At 38.3% G+C, this 25,198-nt stretch overlaps 2 protein-coding genes across 3 annotated transcripts in view; one reads left to right on the forward strand and one right to left on the reverse strand.

The window, feature by feature from the left end:
• The window catches only part of aldh1a2 (aldehyde dehydrogenase 1 family, member A2), a 21,075-nt gene extending 16,784 nt beyond the window's left edge, over window positions 1-4,291 (reverse strand). Inside the window, exon 1 of the mRNA XM_079866750.1 lies at window positions 3,860-4,291. The gene's annotated coding sequence lies outside the window, so the exon portion shown is untranslated. The remainder of the gene's footprint in view (window positions 1-3,859) is intronic.
• A 2,431-nt stretch (window positions 4,292-6,722) lies between these two features.
• On the forward strand, window positions 6,723-25,027 carry aqp9b (aquaporin 9b). Of its 2 annotated transcripts, XM_079866754.1 has the most exons (7): window positions 6,817-6,988; window positions 8,000-8,126; window positions 20,355-20,492; window positions 20,829-20,947; window positions 21,925-22,142; window positions 23,667-23,848; window positions 24,028-25,027. In XM_079866754.1, exons 1-6 carry the CDS (start codon window positions 6,887-6,889, stop codon window positions 23,833-23,835), a joined length of 873 nt encoding a protein of 290 aa, XP_079722880.1. In that variant the 5' UTR covers window positions 6,817-6,886; the 3' UTR covers window positions 23,836-23,848; window positions 24,028-25,027. The 2 variants fall into 2 exon arrangements, with proteins under 2 accessions (XP_079722879.1, XP_079722880.1); XM_079866753.1 differs by having other exon boundaries at window positions 6,723-6,988; window positions 23,667-25,027.
• The last annotated feature ends 171 nt before the right edge of the window (window positions 25,028-25,198 follow it).

A 25,198-nucleotide genomic window follows, 5' to 3' on the forward strand; every position in this document is an offset into this window, starting at 1 on the left:
GAATGGTGTGAGCACATCATCACTTTGCCTGCTGGAATCCAACACCTCTCTTTCAAAAAGGCTCTTGGGTCCCAATCAATTACACTGATACACACACCTATCAACATAACCTTTCCTTTCCTTTTCGCTCTTCCAACCAAAGAGAAAAAAAGAAGAGAAAACATCAATAACCAGCCATCACCAGAGACAAATTTATGGCTTCCTTAGTGCCATTATCAGCCCAGTAGGCCAGCAGAGAGAGAGAGAGAGAGAGAGAGAGAGAGAGAGAGAGAGAGAGAGAGAGAGAGAGAGAGAGAGAGAGAGAGAGACCAGCTCTCCCGTGACCAGTCAAACATACGCTGTGTGGAGTGAGGAAGAGATTCTGTAAGACTGTAAAATGTATCGAGCTCGGGTGTCTACTCCAAACAACAAGACTTTGAGAAATATCTGTAAATGTTCAATGGCAATGCACAGGAAAGATAAGTTCCCTATCGGTGGGATTAATCTCAAGTCTGTAACAAATACACACTGGTGCAGGTGTAGTGACTGTCACATAATGAGCACAAATGTAATTGGTGGGGTGAAAAGTTTACTGGGGAGCTCAAAGTCCAGGTTGTAGCAATTTTACAATATAAGAAACAATCTTAACTATTCAGGTTTTTGTATTTACCATGAGAAACTAAAAACTGCAGCACTCGTTGTATTAAGTGTTAATCTTATGAATAAGACTTCCAATAAATAAAATAATTAAAATAAATGGTCAGATTAAATATTAGGTGTCTTTAAATACTAAAAAAAAAAAGTACTGTTAGGTACAATGTACTCTGTATTGCAAAATTATATTGAGGTGGGATATAGGTAAGGTTTAGGACAGGTTTGGAGGTATGGTTAGGTTTAAAGGGTGTAAGAGAATGGAAAATAGTGTAATTATAAATGTAATTACGTAAATTAATTATAGCTGTAATTACATGCAGGTATTCTTTTAATATAAGAGCGTGTATAAGTGCACTTTATCAAATGATTCATTTATATAAATTGGGACCAAATAAATAATTCTAAATAATTATGCACAATATATTCAATATTATAATAAAAATATTACTGCCATTCTGTCTATCCACATGCTCGCAAACAAACCAGTAATTGCTATAAAATATGTTTTGTAATTCATTGCTTGACTGAAATATTTGCCAGTACCTCTCACTGCTTGATATTAATTATTTTATTTTAAATGCCAGAACTGGATGTAATTCAGTACACAAGTGTACTGAATCGCATATTTACATAATTGGAATTTACATAAGTGGTTGACAGTGAGAGAAGAATGAGATGTTAAGTATGACCATTAATGATATTTCCATAACTCAGCGCGTCTGGCATAAAGCACTGCTCATTAACAGTGCAGAAAACACAACTTAATAAGTCTCCGAGGAGTTTCGCAAAAACGGTTTAACCTTAGACTTACAAATAATAAAAAACATGGCTCTGCACAGACTACATTGAATAGTATTGATAGGGCATATTTGTTCTGTTACATCAGAGCCTGTGCTGTGCTGCACCAGGCACAACAAAATCCAAATTGAGAGGGGGTGGGAAGAGAGAGAGAGAGAGAGAGAGAGAGAGAGAGAGAGAGAGAGAGAGAGAGAGAGAGAGAGAGAGAGAGAGAGAGAGAGAGAGAGAGATGTAGAAGGGTGTGAAGGGAGTTCACATCACCAATGTCCAAACTGAAACCCCACACACCCATATAAACAGCACACACCAGATAATTCAAATTCTTAAGGATGAATCCTTCTCACACTCCCATCTGAGCAGGAGCAGGAGGCTGCAGGGTGTGTGTGTGTGTGTGTGTGTGTGTGTGTGTGTGTGTGTGTGTGTGTGTGTGTGTGTGTGTGTGTGTGTGTGTGTGTGTGTGTGTGTGTGTCACAGGTGTCTTCAGCTCATGCTCTGGCTGAACTTTACTCTTATTACCACAGTGATAATTTGCCTGCACTGCACTTTGACTTGATCCTCTCACCTCACAGTAATAAAATTATTACACTCAAAGCCGACATAATTTAAGATGACCTAACCAAACAAAAGAAGAGAGATTACATTTTATCACCATTTTATGGGATGATTCAGCACTTTGTCATTTTCAGAGAGGATAATATGGAATGACTACATCAAAATAACATATAGTAGGCTACTGAAATTTTATTACATCTGGAAAAAGTCCAAAATTGTGCTGTCCAGTGTTTGTGTTTTAAGTCTTCTGGGTTGTATTCCTGAGCACATGCATTTGATATGAGGGTCCTTAAACTTCTTAGAAATTATACAGTTGCAAATATTGTCAATGGGGTTAGGTAAACGTAATTGCGATCACAGTAATGAACTATTTTTTTGTTGTTGTCCAGAACATAATGGAATTATGAATAATTTAGATGTAGGCACAGTAGGCTGATCTATGGGGGAGAGTGGAGCACAACATAACGCAGGGCTAGTTGTAACACACTTCTTTTATATACTTCCACAAATGCTAGCATGACGAAACTTACTGTATTTAGTTGCCATATCAACATTATACGGAAAAAAAAATTGCGGCAAAATTCAGAAATCTTTGGAAGATATCACTGAACATTTATTTAACCATAGTAAAAGTACATTTCTTATGTTAATTTTTCATCTCTATTTTTGTGTTTATTTAAAATTAGACAAACCTGATATTGTTTTAATCTCCAATATGTTATTTAACAGTTGATATATGTATTTAATGCTTCGCTAACTAGCAGAAGACACTAGTCGGGTTTAAATTCCATTTTGCACAGATGGGGAACGTTGTAACACTGTGTTCTATTCTATTCTATTCTATTCTATTCTTTTATGAATTCTATTGAGAAAACATGAGAAAAAGGTGAATAAAGACTGAGAGTCAATGTTCAGAAATGATGAATTATTTGTATGTTTTGAACTATGCTGCATAGCTGTGTTTTCAGGTGTGTTCGTTGTCAAACTCAAAAATGTGTTTATTTTTAATGATTAAAAAATGCCATTATGTTATATGAAAAAGTTAATAATTGTATTTTATTGAGAAAATATTTGAGTTTGTCTTGTATATTTGTTTGATTAGATCAGATAGCATTTGAATCTGTCATATGGTCATGTTACAATGTGCCCCTCACATGTTACAATGTACCCCACCTATGGGGCATGCTGTCACATTTCACTTCCATTATTTCTTGGTATATACAATGTATTAATAAAGCAAAACCACATAATTGTACTAGACATGTGTGAAATTAATGTGGGGAAAATACTCTGAACCCTACGTAGATTTACACAAACTGAGGTAGTCAAAAAGCGTTTCGCTGTGCCCCGCTCTCCCCAGAATGAGTTTGAGAGAGGCGGATCTCTACCGCGCACCGTAATGAAACTAAAGTCATAATGACAACCTGTTCGAGGCAAAACTTCTTAACTGGATTATTAAATCTCAATGGACAGCCAACTGTCACTATAAGCTATCAAGATCGAGAAAACTTTATTGATCGATGCACCTCTAGGATAATAACATATCTGGACTTTCACACAGCAATCCGATTACGGGCACACACAAAAAAACAACCGTTTATTAGATTAGAATAAAACGGGTAATCGTTATAGGCTATTAATTACAAATAACACATAATTAGACTGCGTTCTTAAAGAGTCCATATAGCCTACCATAGCCAAAACTTTCTACTTGTTACCAAAAGCATGTGTAGGCTATAAGCCTCCTAATTATCATCATGGACCGTAGGCTACTACTTATGAATCGATTAGCCTATCTGAAAATGAATATGAGTCTGATATCAATGTTTGCAACAAGTTGCGTTTCTTGACCAGTGATTTGTTTGCGCGCATGCACAACAAATTCAACGTGCCTGATCTAATCGAAGTTTGCATTTACCGTTTAGGCAATTTGAGCTTTCTCAAAGTAGTTATAAAAAGTCTCACAGACCTTGGTGTACTTGATCTCAGGATTGGGTATCGGTGAGGGCACCAGATGAAGAGATGCCATGAGCGCAGCCGGGTCGTTCTTCACCTCTCCTGGCAGTTCAACTTTACTGGAGGTCATTGCGTCTCTTGAAGATGCCGGTTGGGGTTTTTTTCCTGCCGATTTGAGATTACTACTTTGGAATCCTTCCTGTGTTTATAACCAGGTGTCAGCCCTGGTCCATTTTTATTGGGCAGAGAATAGGGCCGTCCTCCTAATATAATTAAAATGGAGCATTTACATAAACTAGGCTACTCTCTCTCCCTCTCTGACCATACGGAGTGAAAGATACCACCCACTCTCAAGACAACGCTATGGAGGAGTGTTATCAAGAAGAAATTCAGCTGACAGGCAGTAGTAAACTGCACTGTAAAAATGTTTAGTGTGGTAAAAATCTAAATGATTTGTCAAAATAGTCTATTGTTTTATTATTTAGCTAACAGAACAACACAACTAGCCTAAATGTTAACAAAGACTCGTTTTCAAGGGGAATATTGGGGAAAATAAATTATAGTCTATTTAATAACACATTTATTTAGGCTAATATGACCGTATTAAAGCTTAACATAGGCTATTTTAAGAAGTTTTTCAATAAAACATTTTTTATTGACAAATCATAACCAAGTTTTCTTAAGGTTAAAAATAATATATTTGCCATGCGCTGCGTAAACGTTATGAAACTCAGTCTTCTGGACTGAAATTACACTAGACCACTAAATCGATTCTTCTTTTTCATTTAGGGTAGGCTATCAATGTATTTCGCAGACTTCCCTGACTGCTTGTTGAAATGAACAATAAATTAAATAAAGGCTAGCCAATGTTTCTCTCCATTAGGGTTCTCAAACTGTCACGTGAACGTTAAAGTTTTCTTTGGCAAGGTTCCGTTTGCCCCTTTGATTCTCACAGATTCTCCTATAACATATCTATCCCGTCAGAATGTTATTCAACTATCTACATCAAGCGATCACAGGTTATTTCCTCGTCGTCCCTCCTGCAGCGCCAGGACTCTGATAGCATTTCCCTCAGACTATCCAATAAACATTAAAGAGTATCTAAAAAGGCCATTAACACTCTCGAAGAGTTTGCGGTTTAAAGGATTAGCCAACACAGACATTCACACTTACACTATGTAACTCCTGGATAAGGAAGCTCTTGAAAACACCGGATCGCGACAAAAACATCTACGATTATGTTGCAGATAAATAAAACAAATAATCGCCTTCACACTTAGCCTACATGGTTTCTAGTCGAAGAAATATTGGATGTTGTGGAGCGTTTATGTAACTCTATCTTCAGTTGATACAATCACAAATTCAAGTAAAATCTTACATAACAGCCTAATTGTTTATAAAACCTTATAGGCCTAATCATTTTAACCAGTCCTGTTATAAAAATGTTGTTGCTCTCACTGTGTCATGCTATTAACTAACTATTAACTAAGGAATTAAGAATATTAAGAAAATATAGAACTGCCTTTAGTGAATTCCGTTGGACTTAAAAACATGTAGGTGCTCTCTGTGTGAAGGCCTGCAAAGGCAAGACTTGCAATCCAAAAACCCAATAGGTTAAAGTGTTATGTCATCTACACTTACATAGCCTAAGCCTACTATTGCCTATACAGCCTAGGCTAACTTAATTTTTAATTTTAATGTTTTAATGGCCAGCCTGCGTGATAGTTATCATGTGTGACATGCTAAGGGACTGAGGGCTGTTAAGATGATGAAGAGGACGGGGTGTTATAATTTGTTAGAACCCACTGGGGTGCTTTTTCTCCATCAGCACATCCCCCTCATTTCGCAGCACTGACAGTATCTGCCTCACATCAAAGACGACACCCCAGAACAAGTGACAGTGATTAATGCAAACAAAACATACCGCTACCATCCTATCGTTTCTTCTGCACAGCCACCACAGCCATCGCCGAACTCTGGCCCTCTTTGTTTTTACTTTGTCAAACAGCTCCACCCGGTGGACAAATATACGCATTACAAGTTGAAGCTGCGCTGTAATGCTTCTCTGATGAATGAGAAGAACTTACAAAGAATAAGAAATCCCAATGAATAACAAGTAGGCTATGCAAAACACTGATATGTTATATTTAGAGACTAAATTAAACAAATACCTAGTTGTTGTTGTTTTTTGTGCATCTGTTTTTCAGTTCACATAGGCATATGTGCTGTAGGTCATTGACAAATAAATGATGATGATGATGATGATGATGATGATGATGATGATGATAATGATGATAAAAATTATACGTTTAGCCTACATATTGCGTCAACATCAAAAGAAAGTAATAAAATATTGCATCTTTTTTTCTCTCGGTCCTTTTTACCCTTTTTTGTTAAAGCTCAACAAAAACAGTTAATGTATTTTAATTTTTTTAATGATTTGCATTTATATGTATGTGAATATATAAATTACTGGGATATTTTTCTCAGACAGAAAAAAAAATCAGCGTAACTTTATTGAACTGAAATGTAGTGTATTAGATTACTCGGTTAACTCCAACTTCTGTAAATTTTTCTAATTAAAAAAGCTATTCTTCTTCTTTCTTTTTTTTACACCTCGTAAACAAAAATTAATTGTACGTTAGTCTACTGATTTCCCTGAGAACTCGTCTCTTAGCGTTGAGTTCGCAAACGATAGTTGAACAAATAAGCTATAGCCTGTAATGATATTTTCTAGTTGATCGAACTCGTATTTGTCTCAGCACGAAGAGGATGGATAGAGTGAGAGCAAAGAGGAACCACCAACCTGTCATGTCAGTGTGTTTAATGACATCTAAGTAGCAGCAGGAGGGGCGGGGAAATGGTTAAAGCCTAAGACACTCAAACTCCAGCGGGCTCAGCTCTTCAACTGTCTGTCCGGTCATCACATCTCACTGGCGGGGAAACTATGGAGCTCGAAAACATGAGAAAATTGAGGGGCAAATGCATGTTGAGGCGGGACATCATAAGAGAGTTTCTGGCAGAATTACTGGGGACATTCGTATTAATAGTAAGTCTTTTGTCTGTCAGAACTTCAGAACTTGTAAACTGAGATTAAAAAAACAGTTTGATTACAGTAAATGCATCAGAATTATGATTAATATTTCAAGTGCTCTCTGTTTTGTTTAATAATAAATCAGTCTGTCAACTTATTTCATTCTTGTCTATAGGGGGTGTTGAGGTTGATATTCTTTCAATTTAAAGAAGCTCTTAACATATTATAAACCCCATTATTAGTATGGTAATAGCAGCTATATGTGTAAACATAACATTTTAGACTAAATGCATTGCACTAAATGCAAAACCCTTGAGTGATGTAAACTAGCATTTAGTGTCTTCTTATTTGATGTTTCTTATTGATCAATTCTAATGGCTATTTAATAGGATACGGCTATGGTTTAAGTTGTCAAGGACTTGATCTCAGTAACTACTGTAAAAGGATTTGTGTAAAAACACAAATTTTCTCTGGCAGTGGTTTTGTGTGTTCGTTTTTAAGCACCTCATTCAAAACTCTTTAAAAGTTGACAATTTGTGGCAACAAATTTTTGTGAACTGGTGTTTGTGTTTCATAATTGTAACAAAACTGTTGGAATTTTGTCATGTCAGGTTTGACAACTTATCCCATAGACTAACAACATGCCCCATGCAGTATTACTTTACATTTTACTACAAAAATGACTACCTGATGCTTTGATGAGTAATATCATAAATCTTCTTTTACTTATAATAAATATATATTTTTAAATTTAGATATTAAAACATGAAATACACAGACTATTTCTACAGTGTGTTCTACTGGTGTTAATTAAGTGAAAAGATTTTGATTAATCATGACAGATTTAGTTGCTTTGGGGTGCCGCCCTGACCATAATGGACTGAGCTTTCGAACATGCTGCTATACTAATTAGTTTTGAATAAGTGCTCCACAACAAGAGAGTGCTTTTCCTATCTGCATGGCGGTAGCTTTTTCCACTAATTGTCTTCCTAAATTGTTTTCTCTCTGCCCATTTCCTGTTTACAGCTGTTCGGTTGCGGTTCAGTGGCCCAAAAAGTCCTGAGCAGAGGCGCGCTCGGAGAAGATCTCACCATCCACTTTGGCTTTACTCTAGGGGTGATGCTGGCTGTGTACATGGCAGGAGGCGTTTCAGGTAACTCGTCACACTGGCGAATGGAGAAGTATAGAAGATAACGTAAATACTGCGTAAACTTCAATTCACCTTACAGTCAGTTACCTAAATAGTCTGCTATCAAAAATAATACACAAATTGAATGGAACTTTGCAATTAAATTGTTGCAATTATTCCAATATACATGTTCAGTTGATTGAGAAAAGGCACCGAGTTCAAAGCATCTTTTCATTTCAAAGGTCATATTTAGCTATCCATCAAGGGCTGTTTTTCACAGTTGTTTGTGATCTTTGGCCATGCTCAACAAACATGCGATGTCCTCACCTATTCGCCATATGCAACACTACAATATATATGTAAAAATGTAATATATACATACTATAACCGATACCACATATACGGCTCAATTTATTCCTCCGTTTGCAGTTTATGTGTGTTTATTCTATTAAACCTACTGTAAACCTGGTCAAAGGAGTAAAATGGCTCGTGAGGCAGAAAAATAATTTCATGCAGTAATAAGTCTTAGACAGCTGGATCAAATATGCCCCATGCTGACTATTCCATCTTGACCTTTGACCCCAAAGAGAAAGAGAGTGAAGGGTGGATTTGCTTCAGTGCATAACAGACTTGTGCTTCCATACAAATTTTAGGATTAATGAACGACATAATAGAGGAGGAAAACCTTGTGCTTTTTGTATTTGAGACGCTCGGTTTCTCTGTCATTGGGGGGGGGGGGGGGGGGTGTCCTCAAAAATATACTGTAGTGATGGACAGGGGGGAGGAGGAGATGATGGCTCAATTACATGTTCTTAAAACTTGCATAAGGCTTAGTGTCAAGCAGAGGCGTGTGTCCGGTTTGATATACCAGATTGGAAACGTATGCCTGGCCTTCATTAAGTGAATTCCTCAAGGATTATGGTGAGGTGAAGCTTTTATTATAATCTGTTACAATAATGCTGTGGATTCCTGGAATTTCTTTTATCATTTCCTTTAAATGAGAAGCAAAAAAAAAAAAAAAAAAAAAAACATAAATAAGAGCACATTTACACAATAAGACAAAGTGGAAAAACATCATTGGCAATAATTGACTACACTGATCCACTTAGACTAACCACAACTGCTCTCAGGTGAATAGACTCCAGATAATCTCATTTTCGAATGAGTAGTAGCTTAAATCTAGACTTGCCAGAAAGCATGTCCTATGTTCATGTGTTGTGCATTCATATATTGCATGTGGAAGAAACCCACAAGAGATCTTGAGATGCAAACCACTCTCTCTCTCCAAAACCTTCGGGAGATATATCATTTATTCTTTTACTCTCTGGTACCCATACCTCCTGAATCCGAGTGCGTTTCCCAAAAGCATCGTTAGCCAACTATGGTCACATGTTCCGTCGTTATCAGGATAGTTCAATGAGTCAGTGTTTTCCGAAACTACAGCTCTTGACCTGTGGTTAGAAGAAGCACAGTTTCTTGTTTGCATGACATGCGGACTTACAGTTTTTCTCAACACTTTGGCACATTTTTCAAAACAGTCTTAACATTCTCTAAATTATGTTTCATTAACAAAGTTTGGGAGGAGCACGTTCAGATGATCTATCCAATCAACATGTCATCAGCAATTATCATGTACATATCAGCATGAGAGGAGGCCTATACATACCAACATTTGAAATACTATCATCTGGATTGACCCCATCAACATTGTCATTCATGACCTCAGTTGTTGTAATTTCAACATTTTCATTACATGATACCCACATTTTGATTTCAGAAATAAAATCATTATTTACAATCATTTTTGCCTTAAACCATGTGTCATGTTTTTCCTTCTCACTTTCAGGTAACATACCCATCAAAGAACCATGAATACCTTTTACTTCATCACACAAATCCAAAAGATCAACAAAAGCACTTTGCACCTCTTTTACATTTCTTTGTTGCATCAGACCTTGTATCTTTTTCCTTAAATTAGTAGCTTTAGTTAATACAGATTTTCTATCACTCTGCAACCTTTCAACCTTTTCTACAAATGCTTTAGGAGTTAATTTCACAACACGTTTTTGTTTGTCCATTTGAACATCAACATCAGTAAAAACGCCATTGTTCAACTGAAGCGCTTCCATAGGCCTGTGCTCAGTTTCAGCAGGCTCCATAATCTACCGTTTTCAAAGCACAATCGAAGCAACAGTGAATCTAGTTCACAAAGTTAGTTATACTCTTTGACCACCAATGCATTGGATTTATGTCCCCATGTTGTGTGCACAGAAAGTTAAATGGCCATTCAACAATAAGTACAAGATTGCCACTGCTTATCTGGAAAGAGCCTTGTCTTGGCCCGCAATAAAAGGCGAGAATGTCAATGCTTTGCAATCGTATGCCCTTTTTCTGCGTGGTTGTTGCAACGTCACTGAGGAATTGCAATACCTTCAGGAGTTAGATATGCCAAGCAATATGAGAGCTATTATGTGTAAATTGCCTTTCAAGATCAGAGAGCGGTGGAGAACTGTCGCACATAATATTCTGGAAAATACTCAATGTAGAGCTTTGTTCAAAGATCTTGTGAATTTTATTGAAAGACAGGTGGGCATCCTAATGGATCCTTTGTTTGGTGACATTAGGGATCTGCCAACTATCACAAGACCTGTTAATCGACCAAGGCTATGTCCAGATGGCAGAGTTAAGGGAAACATCTTTGCCACTAACATTGCACCAGTGGAATCTGGTGAAACCTCTAAGAATATGAGGACAGAATTGCCACCAAACAAATCTAAAGTGATTCCATTATGTGTGTGGTGTGCTAAGCATCATGTCCTGGAGTACTGTCAACAATTCAAAAGGAAGAAGCAAAGGGAAAAGATGGACTTTCTAAAGGAGAAAGAGCTTTGTTTTGGTTGCTTAAATGCTGGGCACATGAGTCGTAATTGTGACAAACGGTTGACTTGTAGGATATGTAGTCGGCACCATCCCACTGTGCTTCATGTTGACAGATATACGGCCAATTCAGAGGAGGCGGATGCATGCAAGTTCGTAGGATCTGCCGAAACATGTGGTCATACAGGGGCCGGAAAAGATCGCTGTCTGCTTTCTATCTTACCAGTTCAAGTCAAGGCCAGTAAAGGAGATCAGATAATCCAGACGTATGCATTCCTGGATCCTGGCAGTTCTGCGACTTTTTGTACTGAAAGTCTTATGCAGCGGCTTAATCTTTCTGGTAGAGGAACTCAATTTCTGTTACAAACTATGGGACAGGAAAGAGTTGTATCAGCATACGCACTCTCAGGTTTGGAAGTGTCTGGTATTGATGGTAACATCTTCTATCAGCTCCCACAAACGCTCACACAGAAACAAATGCCTGTAAGTTCTGACAACATTGTGTCTAAAGGAGATTTGTCTAAGTGGCCTTACCTGGCAAAGGTTAAAGTTCCCCGCATAATGGCTAACGTTGATTTGTTGATTGGAAACAACGCTCCTAAGATGTTAGAGCCTTGGGAAGTCATAAACAGCCATGGGAATGGCCCTTATGCTATGAGAACGGCATTAGGTTGGGTCATCAATGGTCCTTTGCATGCAGGTAGCTTTGAGGCTGAAGACTGTTCTGCAGTGGTTAACAGGATTTCTGTGTGTAGATTGGAAGAGATGTTGTTTAAACAATACAACCATGACTTCAATGAAAGAGCTGCAGAAGAGCAAGGATTGTCAAGAGAGGATATTAGATTTTTGGAGATTGCAGAGAGTTCTGCCAAACTTCAGGACAACCATTATACCTTGAAGTTACCCTTTAAAAAAGAAAATGTGTATCTTCCTAACAATTTCTCTGTGGCAAAACAGCGGATACTTGGATTGAAGAGGAGATTCCAGAGAGATGATCAGTTTCATCAGGAGTATGTATCATTTGTAAATGAAATGATCAAAAATGGATATGCAGAGCAAGTGCCCACTCATCAGCTTAAACGTGAGAGCGGAAAGGTGTGGTACATTCCTCACCATGGTGTACGTCATCCCAAGAAGAGGAACTTGCGGGTGGTTTTTGATTGTGGTGCTGCATTCAATGGAACATCTTTGAATCAAGTCCTTTTACAAGGTCCCAATTTCACAAGCACATTGATTGGAGTCCTCTTGAGGTTTAGGCAGGAGTCTGTAGCGGTCATGGGTGACATACAATCAATGTTTCATCAGGTTTGGGTGGCAGAAGAGGACCGGGACTTTATCCGTTTTTTGTGGTGGCAGAACGGAGATTTTACAAAAGAAGTGGCAGTGTTTCGCATGAATGTCCATCTCTTTGGGGCTGTCTCTTCTCCGAGTTGTGCTGCCTTTGCTTTGAGAAAAACAGCCGATGATCATCAATCTGAGTTCCGAGAAGAGGTTGTTCAAACTCTCAAAGAAAACTTCTATGTAGATGATTGCCTTAAGAGTGTGGCTTCTGAAGATGAAGCAGTTTGTTTAGTTAATGATCTTTCCATTCTTTGTCAGCGAGGAGGTTTCACTCTGACAAAATGGAGTAGCAACAAGCGCACTGTCCTGCAAACCATTCCCGAGGAGCACCGAGCCAAAGAGTGGAAGGAGCTGGATCTGGACAGGGACAGCCTGCCGGTTGAGAGAGCACTTGGATTGCTGTGGTGTGCTGAGACTGACTCATTTAAGTTCAAAATGGAGGTCCAGGAGAAGTCCTGCACAAGACGTGGGATGTTATCAGTTTCCAGTTCAGTATATGATCCACTTGGATTTTTGGCACCAGTTGTGCTGCCTGCTAAGATCATGCTACAGGAGTTATGTCGGAGGAATTTCGGATGGGATGAGACTGTGCCCTACGACATTTTGCGTGACTGGACAAGGTGGTTGAAGGAGCTGAATGCACTGTCTGAATTCAAAGTTGAGAGATGCGTTAAGCCCATAAGCTGTGGGTCTTGCATAAATGCTCAGCTTCATAATTTTTCTGACGCAAGTGAACAGGGGTATGGCACGGTCACTTACCTTAGAATCCAGAATAGCAACGGTGACATTCATGTTGCCTTCCTCATGGGCAAAGCCAGAGTAACACCTTTAAAGGTCATCACTGTTCCCCGTTTGGAGTTAACTGCTGCTGTGCTTGCTGTTCGTGTTGACCTGATGTTAAAGAAAGAGTTGAGGCTCCAGTTGCAAGAATCTGTCTTTTGGACAGACAGCACATCTGTGCTCAAGTATGTCATGAATGAGGACAAGCGTTTTCATACTTTTGTTGCGAACAGAGTCTCTATTATCAGAGAAAGCACAAAGACATCACAGTGGCGATATGTTGGCTCAAAAGAGAATCCAGCTGATGATGCATCCAGAGGAAGGAGGGCTGGAGATTTTATTAAGAAAAACCGATGGATAGAAGGTCCCAAGTTTCTGTACAAACCAGAAGAGGAGTGGCCCAAAAACCTTGTACACACTGCAGTATGGGTTGACGACCTCGAGGTCAAGAAAGAAGCTGTTGTAAATGTGGTAAATACTCAGGGTTCACTGAAGGGTACAGATTGGCTGATGGCTTACTTTTCAGATTGGAGGAAACTTCGAGTAGCAGTTGCCTGGTTGCTTAGGTTGAAGAGGATATTATTGTTGAGAAGAATTCGCAAGAGGATGGAGGCAGATATTGCTGATGCCAACAAGCAAAGTGCCTTGGTGCAAGAGAGTCGAATAGTTAAAGGTGCAACAGGAGGACAACCTTTGTCAGCAGAAGATCGTATGGAAGCTGAGCTGGCCATAATTTGCTACTGCCAACAGCAAAGATTCCCTGAGGAGATCGCTGCTTTGTCTTCTGGAAAGGATATAGTGAGCAAAAAGAGTACCATCTATAAGCTGGACCCATGGTTGGATGATGGGCTTTTGAGAGTCGGAGGGCGGCTGACACGAGGCTCTTTGCCAGAAGACACAAAATATCCACTACTCCTCACTAAAGATCAGCATGTGTCTACCCTCATACTGAAGGATTTACATCAACAGCTTGGGCATAGTGGGCGTAACCACATGTTGTCTACATTAAGGAGGAGGTATTGGATCACAGGTGCCACCTCAGCTGTTAGAAAGATCATAGCAGAATGTTGTTTCTGTAAAAGATATAATGGCCGGATGATGGGGCAGAAGATGGCTGACCTACCCAAGGAGAGGATTCTGCCAGACCATCCACCATTTACCAACACAGGTGTTGACTATTTTGGACCAATAGTGGTGAAGAAGGGAAGAGGCACAGCGAAGCGTTATGGTGTTATCTTCACCTGCTTGGCCAGCAGAGCAGTTCACCTTGAATTGGCTACTTCTCTTGACACAGATGCCTGTATTAATGCTCTGCGCCGATTTATCAGTAGAAGAGGACAAGTGGAGCATCTTCTATCAGATAATGGTACAAATTTCATAGGGGCAAAGAGAGAACTTAGGGAGGCACTATCATCATTGAATCAGGCTAACATTCAAGGAGTTTTATGCCAGAAGGGCATTAAGTGGAGTTTCAATCCTCCTGCTGGGTCCCATTATGGTGGGGTTTGGGAGCGAGTCATCCGCATGTTGAGGAAAATCCTCACTGCAGTTCTCCAACAGCAGATGCTTGATGATGATGGTTTCCATACGGTCCTGTGTGAAGTTGAGGCCATCTTAAACGATCGTCCAATCACCAAATTGTCTGATGATCCAATGGATCTTGAAGCTCTGACCCCTAATCATATTCTGTTGCTGAAAGGAAAACCGACATTATCTCCTGGATTGTTTGATGCACATGATTTGTACATAAAAAGAAGGTGGAGACAGGTCCAATACATTTCTGATCTCTTTTGGAAGAGATGGGTGAGAGAATACTTACCTTTGCTGCAGGAGAGGCAGAAATGGAATAAAACTAAGAATAGCCTCAAGTCTGGAGACATTGTGACCATTATGGATCCAACGGCACCTCGAGGCTCCTGGCCACTCGGAAGAGTTTTGGAAACATTCCCTGACTCAAAGGGGTTGGTTCGCTCTGTCCGTTTACAAACTAAGACCAGTGTTATAGACAGGCCTGTAGCGAAGCTTTGTTTTTTACACGAGTCTATGGGCTAAGGGGTTTTGTTATAAGTATCACTATTTGTATTTATGTGTGGCTCTTTGTTATGTGTTGGGAATTGGTATGTTGATTCATCCCAATTAGGGGCCGGTATGTAAGAGCCATTTGGTCTTTATTTAAACCTTATGTAAGTGTGTGTCCAGTAGGGGTCTCTCTTTTGGGTAATTGGTTGCTGCATATAGGTAGGAACCTTCCTTCAGGTGACATGTGTTGCTGGAGGGAAGGTGCACACAGTTTTTTGACCGCTAAGCTATGCTACACTGTATGCCATGCTGAGGAAATCTGTATTGGTGAAGGACTTGGAACTGTGGATTTATTGACTGTTTGTTGGACTCTTGCTTACTAGAAATGAGGACCAGTCACGGTAAAATAAATCTACAATGTAAGCATATTAACTTGGTGTGGACATTGCAGTGAATAACACCCAAGCGAGCGCGTCCATTAACAAGCACCTTCCAGCAGCCATCAGCTGCTTAAAGTAATTGACTTGGCTGCTTACAGTATATATACACAGTTGACTCACCTACATTCCTCAACAGTTTCTCAGCATCCCTCCACCACCCCGACTCCTCACTCTTGGCTGGGAATAAGGGGGTGTACTCTGGGTTTGGGCCAAATACTGAGCCCTCTCGTCGGACAGCACGCCAAATACGCATTTCATGTACTCTTTCTGGCTCATTTTTTGTAAGTGTGAACTTGTGAAACTGTAAGTGCAATTGTCACAACCGTTTGCTGGAACATCACAACTCTATTGCATATCTGCAAAATGTAGTAACTCAGCCAAAACATTTAATTCATACTTCAAAACCTAGTTATTGTGTCAATAAATTGGCCAAATGGCACCAAAAATACAAAAATTGTCATCGTGTGATGCACACTGGTCAGAATGTTGTGATGTTTTTTTCACCATGGAAATATTTGTTATACAAATTTAATTTGTTTTCCTATTGACACTAACTGCTTTCTATGCAATGCAAAATGTTTTTGTCTGTGTAAATACAGATTCTGAGAATAGGTAATAATTGACTGGGAAAAGTCAATACTGCAGTACACAAAAAGAAAATGAACATTTGTATTTATACAGTACATTTATTTTTGCAGAAATGTGTTACATGTAAACTTAAAATTTTCAGTTGCTTGTTCATTTTTAGAACACTCTATTATGTCTCTCTCTAACACATACAAGTGCATATCTTCTTATATATCTCTCTATTGCTCTTCCATGACAAGAATGTTCAGTTTACAAGTAAAACATTTCTACAAAAAAGTATTTATACAGTACTGATGTAGCTGCTGCTGTTCAGGGTGTTCCCGCATGTTCAAAAATTGTGGTGATTGTGCTGACATATATATATATATATATATATATATATATATATATATGTGTGTGTGTAGTTTCCAAACTTGATTGGATGATTTATAAGATTGTGATTCCTATTGCATTCCAAATTCAAGTCTGATGTGAACAAGAAACTAATTGTTCAGAGAGCTAAAACTTAGAAAAAAAAGTCTAATTTGTGAATTGAGCCAAATCGAAGTCCTTATCTTGAGCAAAATAAGCAAGCTGGCATTCAATACAATCTATATCTTTTATTTAGAATATATACAAATGTAATTTACATCTTTTAGTTTTATCAAGAGATTTGAGTTATTTGACATAAAAAGCAATCTACTCTAGTGTGTAAGAAGGAGTCTATGATTGATTCTGGAAATAAAGCAACATTTTTATCTGTTTGTTTGTTTATTTATAAAGCACAATTAAAACAACGTAATGTTGACCAATGTGCTGTACTTTACACAGTAAAATTACACAAATAAAATGTACTTTCAAACAAACAGTGAATAACAACATCTGTTAAGAGCCTCTTGCCAATTAGTCTACTGAACCAAATGCTAATTCAAGTAAATGTAATTTCAGGTTTTATTTAAAATAACCTAAAGAAGGAGCCATGCAGTCTAAGATGTAGAGGTAGATTATTTCAGTGCTTTGGAATAACTGAGAACAATGAGAATTAACTACGCCGGAGCCTCTATGCTGTAGGCAACGCATTGGTTTTCATTTATACTTCTGCGTCGTTGTCTGCGTTGACGCGCAATTACACTTGCAGAGGGAGCATGTGAAACCCGAGGGAGTGGTCCTAGCAGACCAATCAAAGCACTTGCGTCCGCGTAGAGTTGACGCGTTGTTACATTTTTGGAGAGGTGCACGTCAGGGTACGCCGAAGGGTACGCGCGCTACACACAGCCTACGACGTAGCTACGCCGTGAGTTCGACGCAGAAGTATAAATAGGCCCAAGTCCTTATAACAGCATTAAAGGCAGGGTAGGTAGGATTTTTCTAAAAAAAAAACATTCCAAATTTGTTTAAACTGTCTTTATATACCAATACATAATTAAAATGTAAGTACTCTGAAAAAGAGAGTATAAAAATCGAGTGTCTGTAGTCCTCTCACGACTGTTGTAAACACAGCTAATTATTTCCATTCACTCCACCCCCTTCCTTCTGGGCTCCTTCCAAAGCCACGCCCCCAAAACACATGAACGCGCGACGCCAAGCTCAGGCTCAGCTGGAAGACGCATTTATTACCTGAGACGAGTGGAGAGCAAGGAGCGCAGTGCATGCAGTGACATCATGTCAGAATCACATGTAATAAAATACCTAACTTTATCACTATGAATATAAACAAATAAGATGGCTTTTAGTACTCACTATCAAGCTAGCATATCGATACTGGTAAAGTTTACAATATATTTTGTTTGATTCGGTAACGAGCTATATTTAGGCTATAGGTAACGAGCTATATTTATAAGGCAAAGCTAAAAACAGGTTGCATTGATACACGTTTTTCCATTACCATCAGTTACACTGTGATGAAGGTGAATTTCGTGTAAGATTCATAACATATACGGTGTTTTGCATGTAAGAGTTTCCATGATGAAAACATTGTTGACTCTGATGAGGACTAACGTTACACTCCGGTGACAAGTACCGCTTCGTCGGTTCGAGGACAGGTCCGGGGTCGAGGGCGAAGCAGAGGAGGTCGTTCAAGAGTGCGGGCAACCAGGGTCCGAGGAAGTAGTTTTTGCCTTGTTTGCCTTCGCTGACTGCATATGCAGGTGCTTTGAATTTTGAATGCTCTTTCTCTGCCATAATTTTACTCTTCGTAGGTTCCGCGCCTCTCAAATCAAACGGGTGCGCGCGCATATGGGCAGATCTAGCAACAGGGGTGGTAGCCATGGTTGCGAGAGTGAGTGACAGTCGCCCAAACCAATCAATTGTTTCGTCCCGGATGGAAATAATGAGCTGTGTTTATTGCAGATTAAACGGTCTACAGTCACTCGATTTTTATACTCTCTTTTTCAGAGCACTTACATTTTAATTATGTATTGGTATATAAAGACAGTTTAAACAAATTTGAAAAAAAGTTTTTTACAAAAATCCTACCTACCCTACCTTTAATTGAACAGCATTAATTGAACTCAAAAGAATTAGTTAAAAGAAGTTATTACTCCACAGCCTCCGTGACATCATTAGCCAACTTGATTGAACGACAAATTTCAACAATACAGTGTTGGGAAACAGTCTAGCTAGTTGAATTCTTCATCGTACTATGGTATTTAAGCAGTGAGTTACGTCGCTGTACGGTAAACACACCAGCACTGTGAACAGTTGAAGTGCGTGGTCATCTTAAAAAAACAATTATTGCATAAAATAATAGAATTGGATAATAAATATAACAATAATAATAAATTGTCCTTTAATTCATGTTAGCATTTTTAATACATATTAATAAATATTGTTTTTATTGCAATTACACATAGAAGACGCCATCAAGGAAAGCTACAAAGAAAAAATGCTATTATTAGTAGTAGTAGTAGTAGTAGTAGTAGTAGTAGTAATTTGTAATTATTATTATTATTATTATTATTATTAACAACAACAATAATAATTAAAAGGATAATGATGTTGCCTTGAGGAAAGGGTTGTGTTGCAGGTCGGGTTGTGCACAGGAGATATGTTGAGGGGCATAAGACCCTGTGGTTTATCCGTCAGTTGTGGCTTCTAGAATTGTGCATGTGTTATTTTGGTGATGCTTGCAACTGAATTATCAGGGGTGACAAGTCATGAGCTTCAGATCTGTTCCTCATCATATGCTGCCAGCTGATCTCGCTTCTCACTGTGTGTACAGTGAGCAATATATAAATCTGCATGCAATTTTAAATATAGCCCGAGTTCTGCAGTTTAAAGTGTGCATTTGTGCATGAATAAGTTGGTTTGCCCAGCAGCCCACATGACTGTGAATGTGATAATCTTACACGCTGTGATGATGACTACAGTATTGAACTAATGAGCTTTTCTGGAGCATATGTCCCAGGGTGAAGTCAGGTGTAGGCACTGGCCCATCATTATTAAGCCTTTAACTCACTCTACGTGACGTACATAATGGAAATATATTTCTGTAATGTAATAGTTCTTATGAATGAAAAAAGTATAATTCTGTTTTTTAACAAAAATGATTTACGTTTTACTGTGTAATATGTAATGTTGCTTTTTAGATTCAAAAGACCCAAACAGCAATATTGGATTCCTGCTTAATGAATGTAATGGGACAAAACTGAAATTAAGAAAAGTGAACAAACCAGACAAGGTCCTGATTCGCTGCGTTTTTACATTAAATCAGCTACCAATCAATTGGGAAATCAGTTCAAGCTTACGTGGGTCAGGAAAGGCCAGTGTTTTCCATTCTGTTTTGCTGGCATGAGAGCTGAAGAGGTGTGTACGGTGGGGTCACAGACAGTTCTACAGGCCTGAGCGCTCTTATGTCAAAGCAGAGGTACTCCTAAGCCCTGCTGTGATGTCAGAACACTCAGCCAGATTATGTCAGACCCAATTCCCATTGACTTCCTCGACTAGTTTTCGTAGACAGTGTTTATGAGGAACTCTCTGGATTAAGAGGCGGTAAAGTGAGAGCATATACCTAGCAGTGAGAGAAATCAAATAACTGTGAGTTTGAAATGAATGACGCAGTGTATCCCTTTGATTGTATTAGGCAATAATCTTTACCACAAAAAAACTCAGCTTGCTTTTATACAAACCTCAATCAATACAAAATTACCATAAAATAATGGACCACTAAAACCAATAATTTGCTGTCATCAAAGGTTTGCAGTCTCTCAATTATTGCATCTTATTGCAGGTGGACATGTGAACCCAGCTGTTTCTCTGGGTATGGTTGTCGTGGGGAAACTCCCAATAAAGAAATTTCCTGTCTATGTGGCAGCTCAATTTCTTGGTGCCTTTGCTGGGTCTTGTGCTGTGTATGGTCTGTACTATGGTAAGTTTTCAGTGCACTTGTTATTGCTTCTGTCATTGACTCCTCTTCTATGGCAGTCTGCTAAAGTATACTTACATACATCCATATATTAGACACACACAACTCAAACTAAATGGTCTGGCTTGTTTTGACCTTTGATAGATTTAGACATTAGACATAAGATTTAACATTTGAGAGTAGGCTACACTTACTCTGAATTACATCGTCAAATTACATCCTATTAATTCATTTCTAAAATATTATAGTTGAAAAGCTGTTAGATGTTGAAATCTATCCTTTGCAGCAATTCATTTGCATTTTTCAGCTTAAAATACCTTTAAAAATTCTCGTCCATAGGTGCCTTTGCCAATTTCTCTGACGGACAGCTGTGTGTTACTGGTCAAAATGCCACAGCAGGTATCTTTGCTTCATATCCACGTGAAGATCTCTCATTGTTAAATGGATTTGTTGATCAGGTGAGTGTAACACAGTAAATTCATTATTCAAAATATCAAATGATCTCACTGGTTATTATACAGTCAAATGGTGTTAAAGCTTGTGGTTTCAATTATTTGAGTTAAAGGGATGGTTCGTAATAAAATCAACATAGGGTCCTTTAAACCATGACCTCAAGCCAAACACCCCCCAAGAAAGCCTTTTTTCCCTTGGTCGAACATTATTAAAGTTAGAGCTTATTTAGAGATATCAGCCGAATGGCTAAGTGCAGGCGCTAACGGATCCAAGGATGTATCTCGTAAATTACCCCACTAATAATGCCCAGAATGGTACCAAACTGCAGTAGTACAAATAGGTTCTGTACTCATAAAACGAGGCATTGGAAAGTTTGTAAGTACATCAGGAGTTTATTTAAATGACACTTGCCTGATGGCTCATGCTACCACTAACCCGGACGTCGAGGTCACTTCCGTGATTTGGGAAAAGCACGTAAAAGTCCTGTCAGAAAGCGATGCATAAGGATGTAGACGCCCAGTTCCAGGAATGCACTAATATTTTGTTGATAGTACCAGTTTGCAACAATTATTAGTTAACACTAAGTTAAATAATAAAATAATAATTAGTCGTTACACTACATCCTTATGCATCGCTTTCTGCCAGGACTTTTACGGGCTTTTCCCAAATAACGGAAGTGACCTCGACGTCCGGGTTGGCGGTAGCATTCTGGACCCTAGGTTGATTTTACGACCGCACAATCCCTTTAAAAGGAAAGAACAGTAAATATAAATCATAAGCATAGAAATAACTGGTGGAGAACTTTTTACCAAAAAACTAATTTAAAAAAAACCCTAAATGAAATATACTTTAAACTTTATAACTCACAATGTGAACTTATGTCCTATTTTTAAATGTATCTCACAATTACTTTTTTTTATTTTTTCCTTTGAGATAAAACAGGCAAGAATGTTTTGCTGATCATTAGTCTCTGTTTACACAGGTGATTGGCACAGCTGCCCTGGTCCTCTGTATTTTAGCCATAGTAGATAAGAAGAATATTGGGGCACCTAAAGGGATGGAGCCTCTGGTTATTGGTCTGAGCATCCTGGCTATCGGAGTGTCCATGTCGCTGAACTGCGGCTATCCGATCAACCCTGCCAGAGACTTGGGACCCCGGCTTTTCACTGCTGTAGCAGGATGGGGCTTAGAAGTGTTCGGGTACAGAAAACCTTTGCTGCATCAACATACTCTTTTTGTTATTGTTTGGTTGGATTTTCCACTTCTGCCCTTATATGTATTATTAATAATACATATAATAGGGAAATTTGTATATGGGTGTGTACTAAAACACAATACACCTAGAAGTGTTACCTTGTGACACAAGATTCAGCATGTGAGAAACAGAGGCACACCTCCCACCAAGGCATCTTTAGAAACTCCAAATAGACTTTAAGTGCAAAGGCCTATCACCATTCTTCTGACAGAGCAAATGAATTTTTTAATGCACTTGTGTATCTCCTGCATATTGAAGCAATTTTAAAAATGTACGCGAGGCAGTCTCCTTGCATAAATATTCAGAGTGGCACAACCAAAGACAGGACGTATTTTATTCCTCTAACTTTTCCTATTAAAGGGAAAAAAACATTATCGTCTTTCATAGTTATGTAGGTCATTGTCACAGAGAGAGAGAGTTTCTGTTGCTGCTCTTCAACAGCAAAAAGAGTCTGATTTTATGCACAGGATTGAATATATATATAATATATAATATAAAATAATTATCTAACAAATGAAACAGAAAACTGCTGTGTTTACAATCACAAATTTCAGAAGTGAAAAGTCTCCAAAACACTATAGCCCTTAACTCATTCATGCAAATCTCTTGAAATGTACTGATTAGTCTGATTGGTCAAAATATTTCTGTATATTTTCTTATTCAGCCCTTTACAACTACAAACACAGGGTGACGTCCACGGAGAGCTAATCACATATCAGTTGACTACGTGAGGAAGTGCTTGATCTGTCTGCTTAATTTGTCTTCCTACTAAAAGACAGATTATGGGTAACCTGAGTGCAAATGGCTCTGGTGTGTACATTTTTAAACACTATATTGTACATGAGCGTTGCATAAATTCAGTTCAGCAAAGTGTCTTTATGCAGTGGCTATGCATTTGTTTACAGTTACCTTCGCCAACTTGTTTGTAGAGCAGGTTGAAGGACACAGAGCATTTGTTTTCTTAGTAGCCTATAAAAGGATCAAGGGATTGAGGGAGGGAAAGAGTGCTGCAGACAGGGAGCACTGGAGTGACACACTAAGCACAGATTACTATGAATGCATTAGTGTCTGCGCAGCAAGACTAGACACCAAAACAGTGTTGACATCATCCTTCAGTCTGACCACAGAACAACACTTCAGATACACCAGTAATGTACTGGCACATTCCTAATCAAGTCTACTTTAACCTTAATTACAATTGTAATTTACAACTGATGTAGAATTCAAATGGAATGGAATTCAAAGAAATGCATACGTCCCAAATAATGTTTTATCCCATTAATATTTTAAACATTAGAAGATATGAATCACCAATATGCAAAATGACACCTATTTAAATTTGCATTTAATTTATATACAGTGGCCGCAGAAAGTATTTGGACAATTTGTGCAATATTTGGTTACTTAAATAATTTTTGTCTGAATGTTATTGCATTAAATGCAAAATATCAAACCATGTGTGTGTTCAGAGCTGGAAATGGCTGGTGGTGGGTTCCAGTGGCCGGGCCCATGGTGGGAGGTGTGCTTGGGGCAGGGATCTACTTCCTAATGATTGAGCTGCACCATCCTGAACCTGAGAAGAATCTTGAAGATGACAACAGCGTCAAAGACAAATATGAATTAAACACCGTCAACTGAACAGAGAGGGAAAGTATGGTATCTTTTCCTTCACCATAGACATCAAGCAAGAAACTCTCTTTTCTTCTCTGTCTTTTCCTCGAGATCTCTTTTCTGAGTCTTTTGCCAAAGTACACTCATTAAACCAAGCAGCTATGAAAGACAGCAAGTGTTAATTATGCATAATTCTAGTTATTTTCATGTTTTTCACAGAAGTAGAACTATAGAGAATGTTCAAAGAGCACCATCAACATGGAGCAAATAGAAACAATCAGGTATTTTGTGGAAAGCATCCGCAGTTTCTTCACCATCAAGTGTCACACCACTGCCAGTAAAAGATTGCAGGTGCATTGCATTTAGAGATAATCATGATTTCCAACTGGTTTCTCAGCAGCTTGTACAGACTCAGCGAGAGAGTTGAACTACTCAAGGATTGTTGTATCCATAATGTCCTTCATTCCTTTGTCCAATCCTACAACTATTTGTCTTCTTCTTAACTTTCACAGAGATCTGACAACCCTATAACAGCAGATACATGTTTTTCTCTCACTAAAATGAAGGAAGAGGGTACTTTACTGTCCACTCTGTTTACTCAAAGTTGAAAAGTCCGGACGAATCATATGAACTAACTGCATGCATAACTGCTGATAAGGTAACATGCATGAGAAACAGGATAAATGTTGCAATGCATGCTAAAAAAAACAAGCGATGAACTATTAAATATAAGCTTAAGAAGAAATAAATGTGTATTTATGCTACAGTGTGTTAAATGTAGAAGAAAATAATTTTTAGAAGAAAGGAGCAGTATTGTGTATAATACCACATTCAGACATGTTCACATTTCAGGCATAACAAAGCTTAATGTGATATTTTGAATGCATCAGTTGAAGCTTTAGTAAGTATTTTGTAGCTATTGTTTATGGGGAAAAATATGTTTAATATGTTTTTTCTCTTTTTTAAAAATTAACTTAGTAATTTATTTCTTGGCACTTGAATTAATAGCAGTTGTTTGTACAATTCAAAGACATCATATTATATTTTTTTGTCTTTTATTGTGTTATTTCAATTTCAGTTTCAGATTATTATTTTTTTACTTTTTACTCTCTCATAAATGAAAAATTTGGAGAATAACTACCACATTGAAAATGTTAAAGACATGTACTGTCATTCTGGTAATGTAGACCTGACATAAAATAAACATACTGTTATACATAACTCATGTCTGTTTTCCTGTGAATGAGGATTTAGACTATGCAACCATTATAGATACAATGTGTCTGTATTCTACAGTACTGCATCACAGTCTGTTTAGTCCTTCCCTAAGATAGACACATCTAAACTAATTTACCTTCTAAGAGAATGATAATGGCCTTTGCAAATATGC

This window comes from Squalius cephalus (genome assembly GCF_949319135.1).
Source record: "Squalius cephalus genome assembly, chromosome: 3".
NCBI lineage: Eukaryota > Metazoa > Chordata > Actinopteri > Cypriniformes > Leuciscidae > Squalius > Squalius cephalus.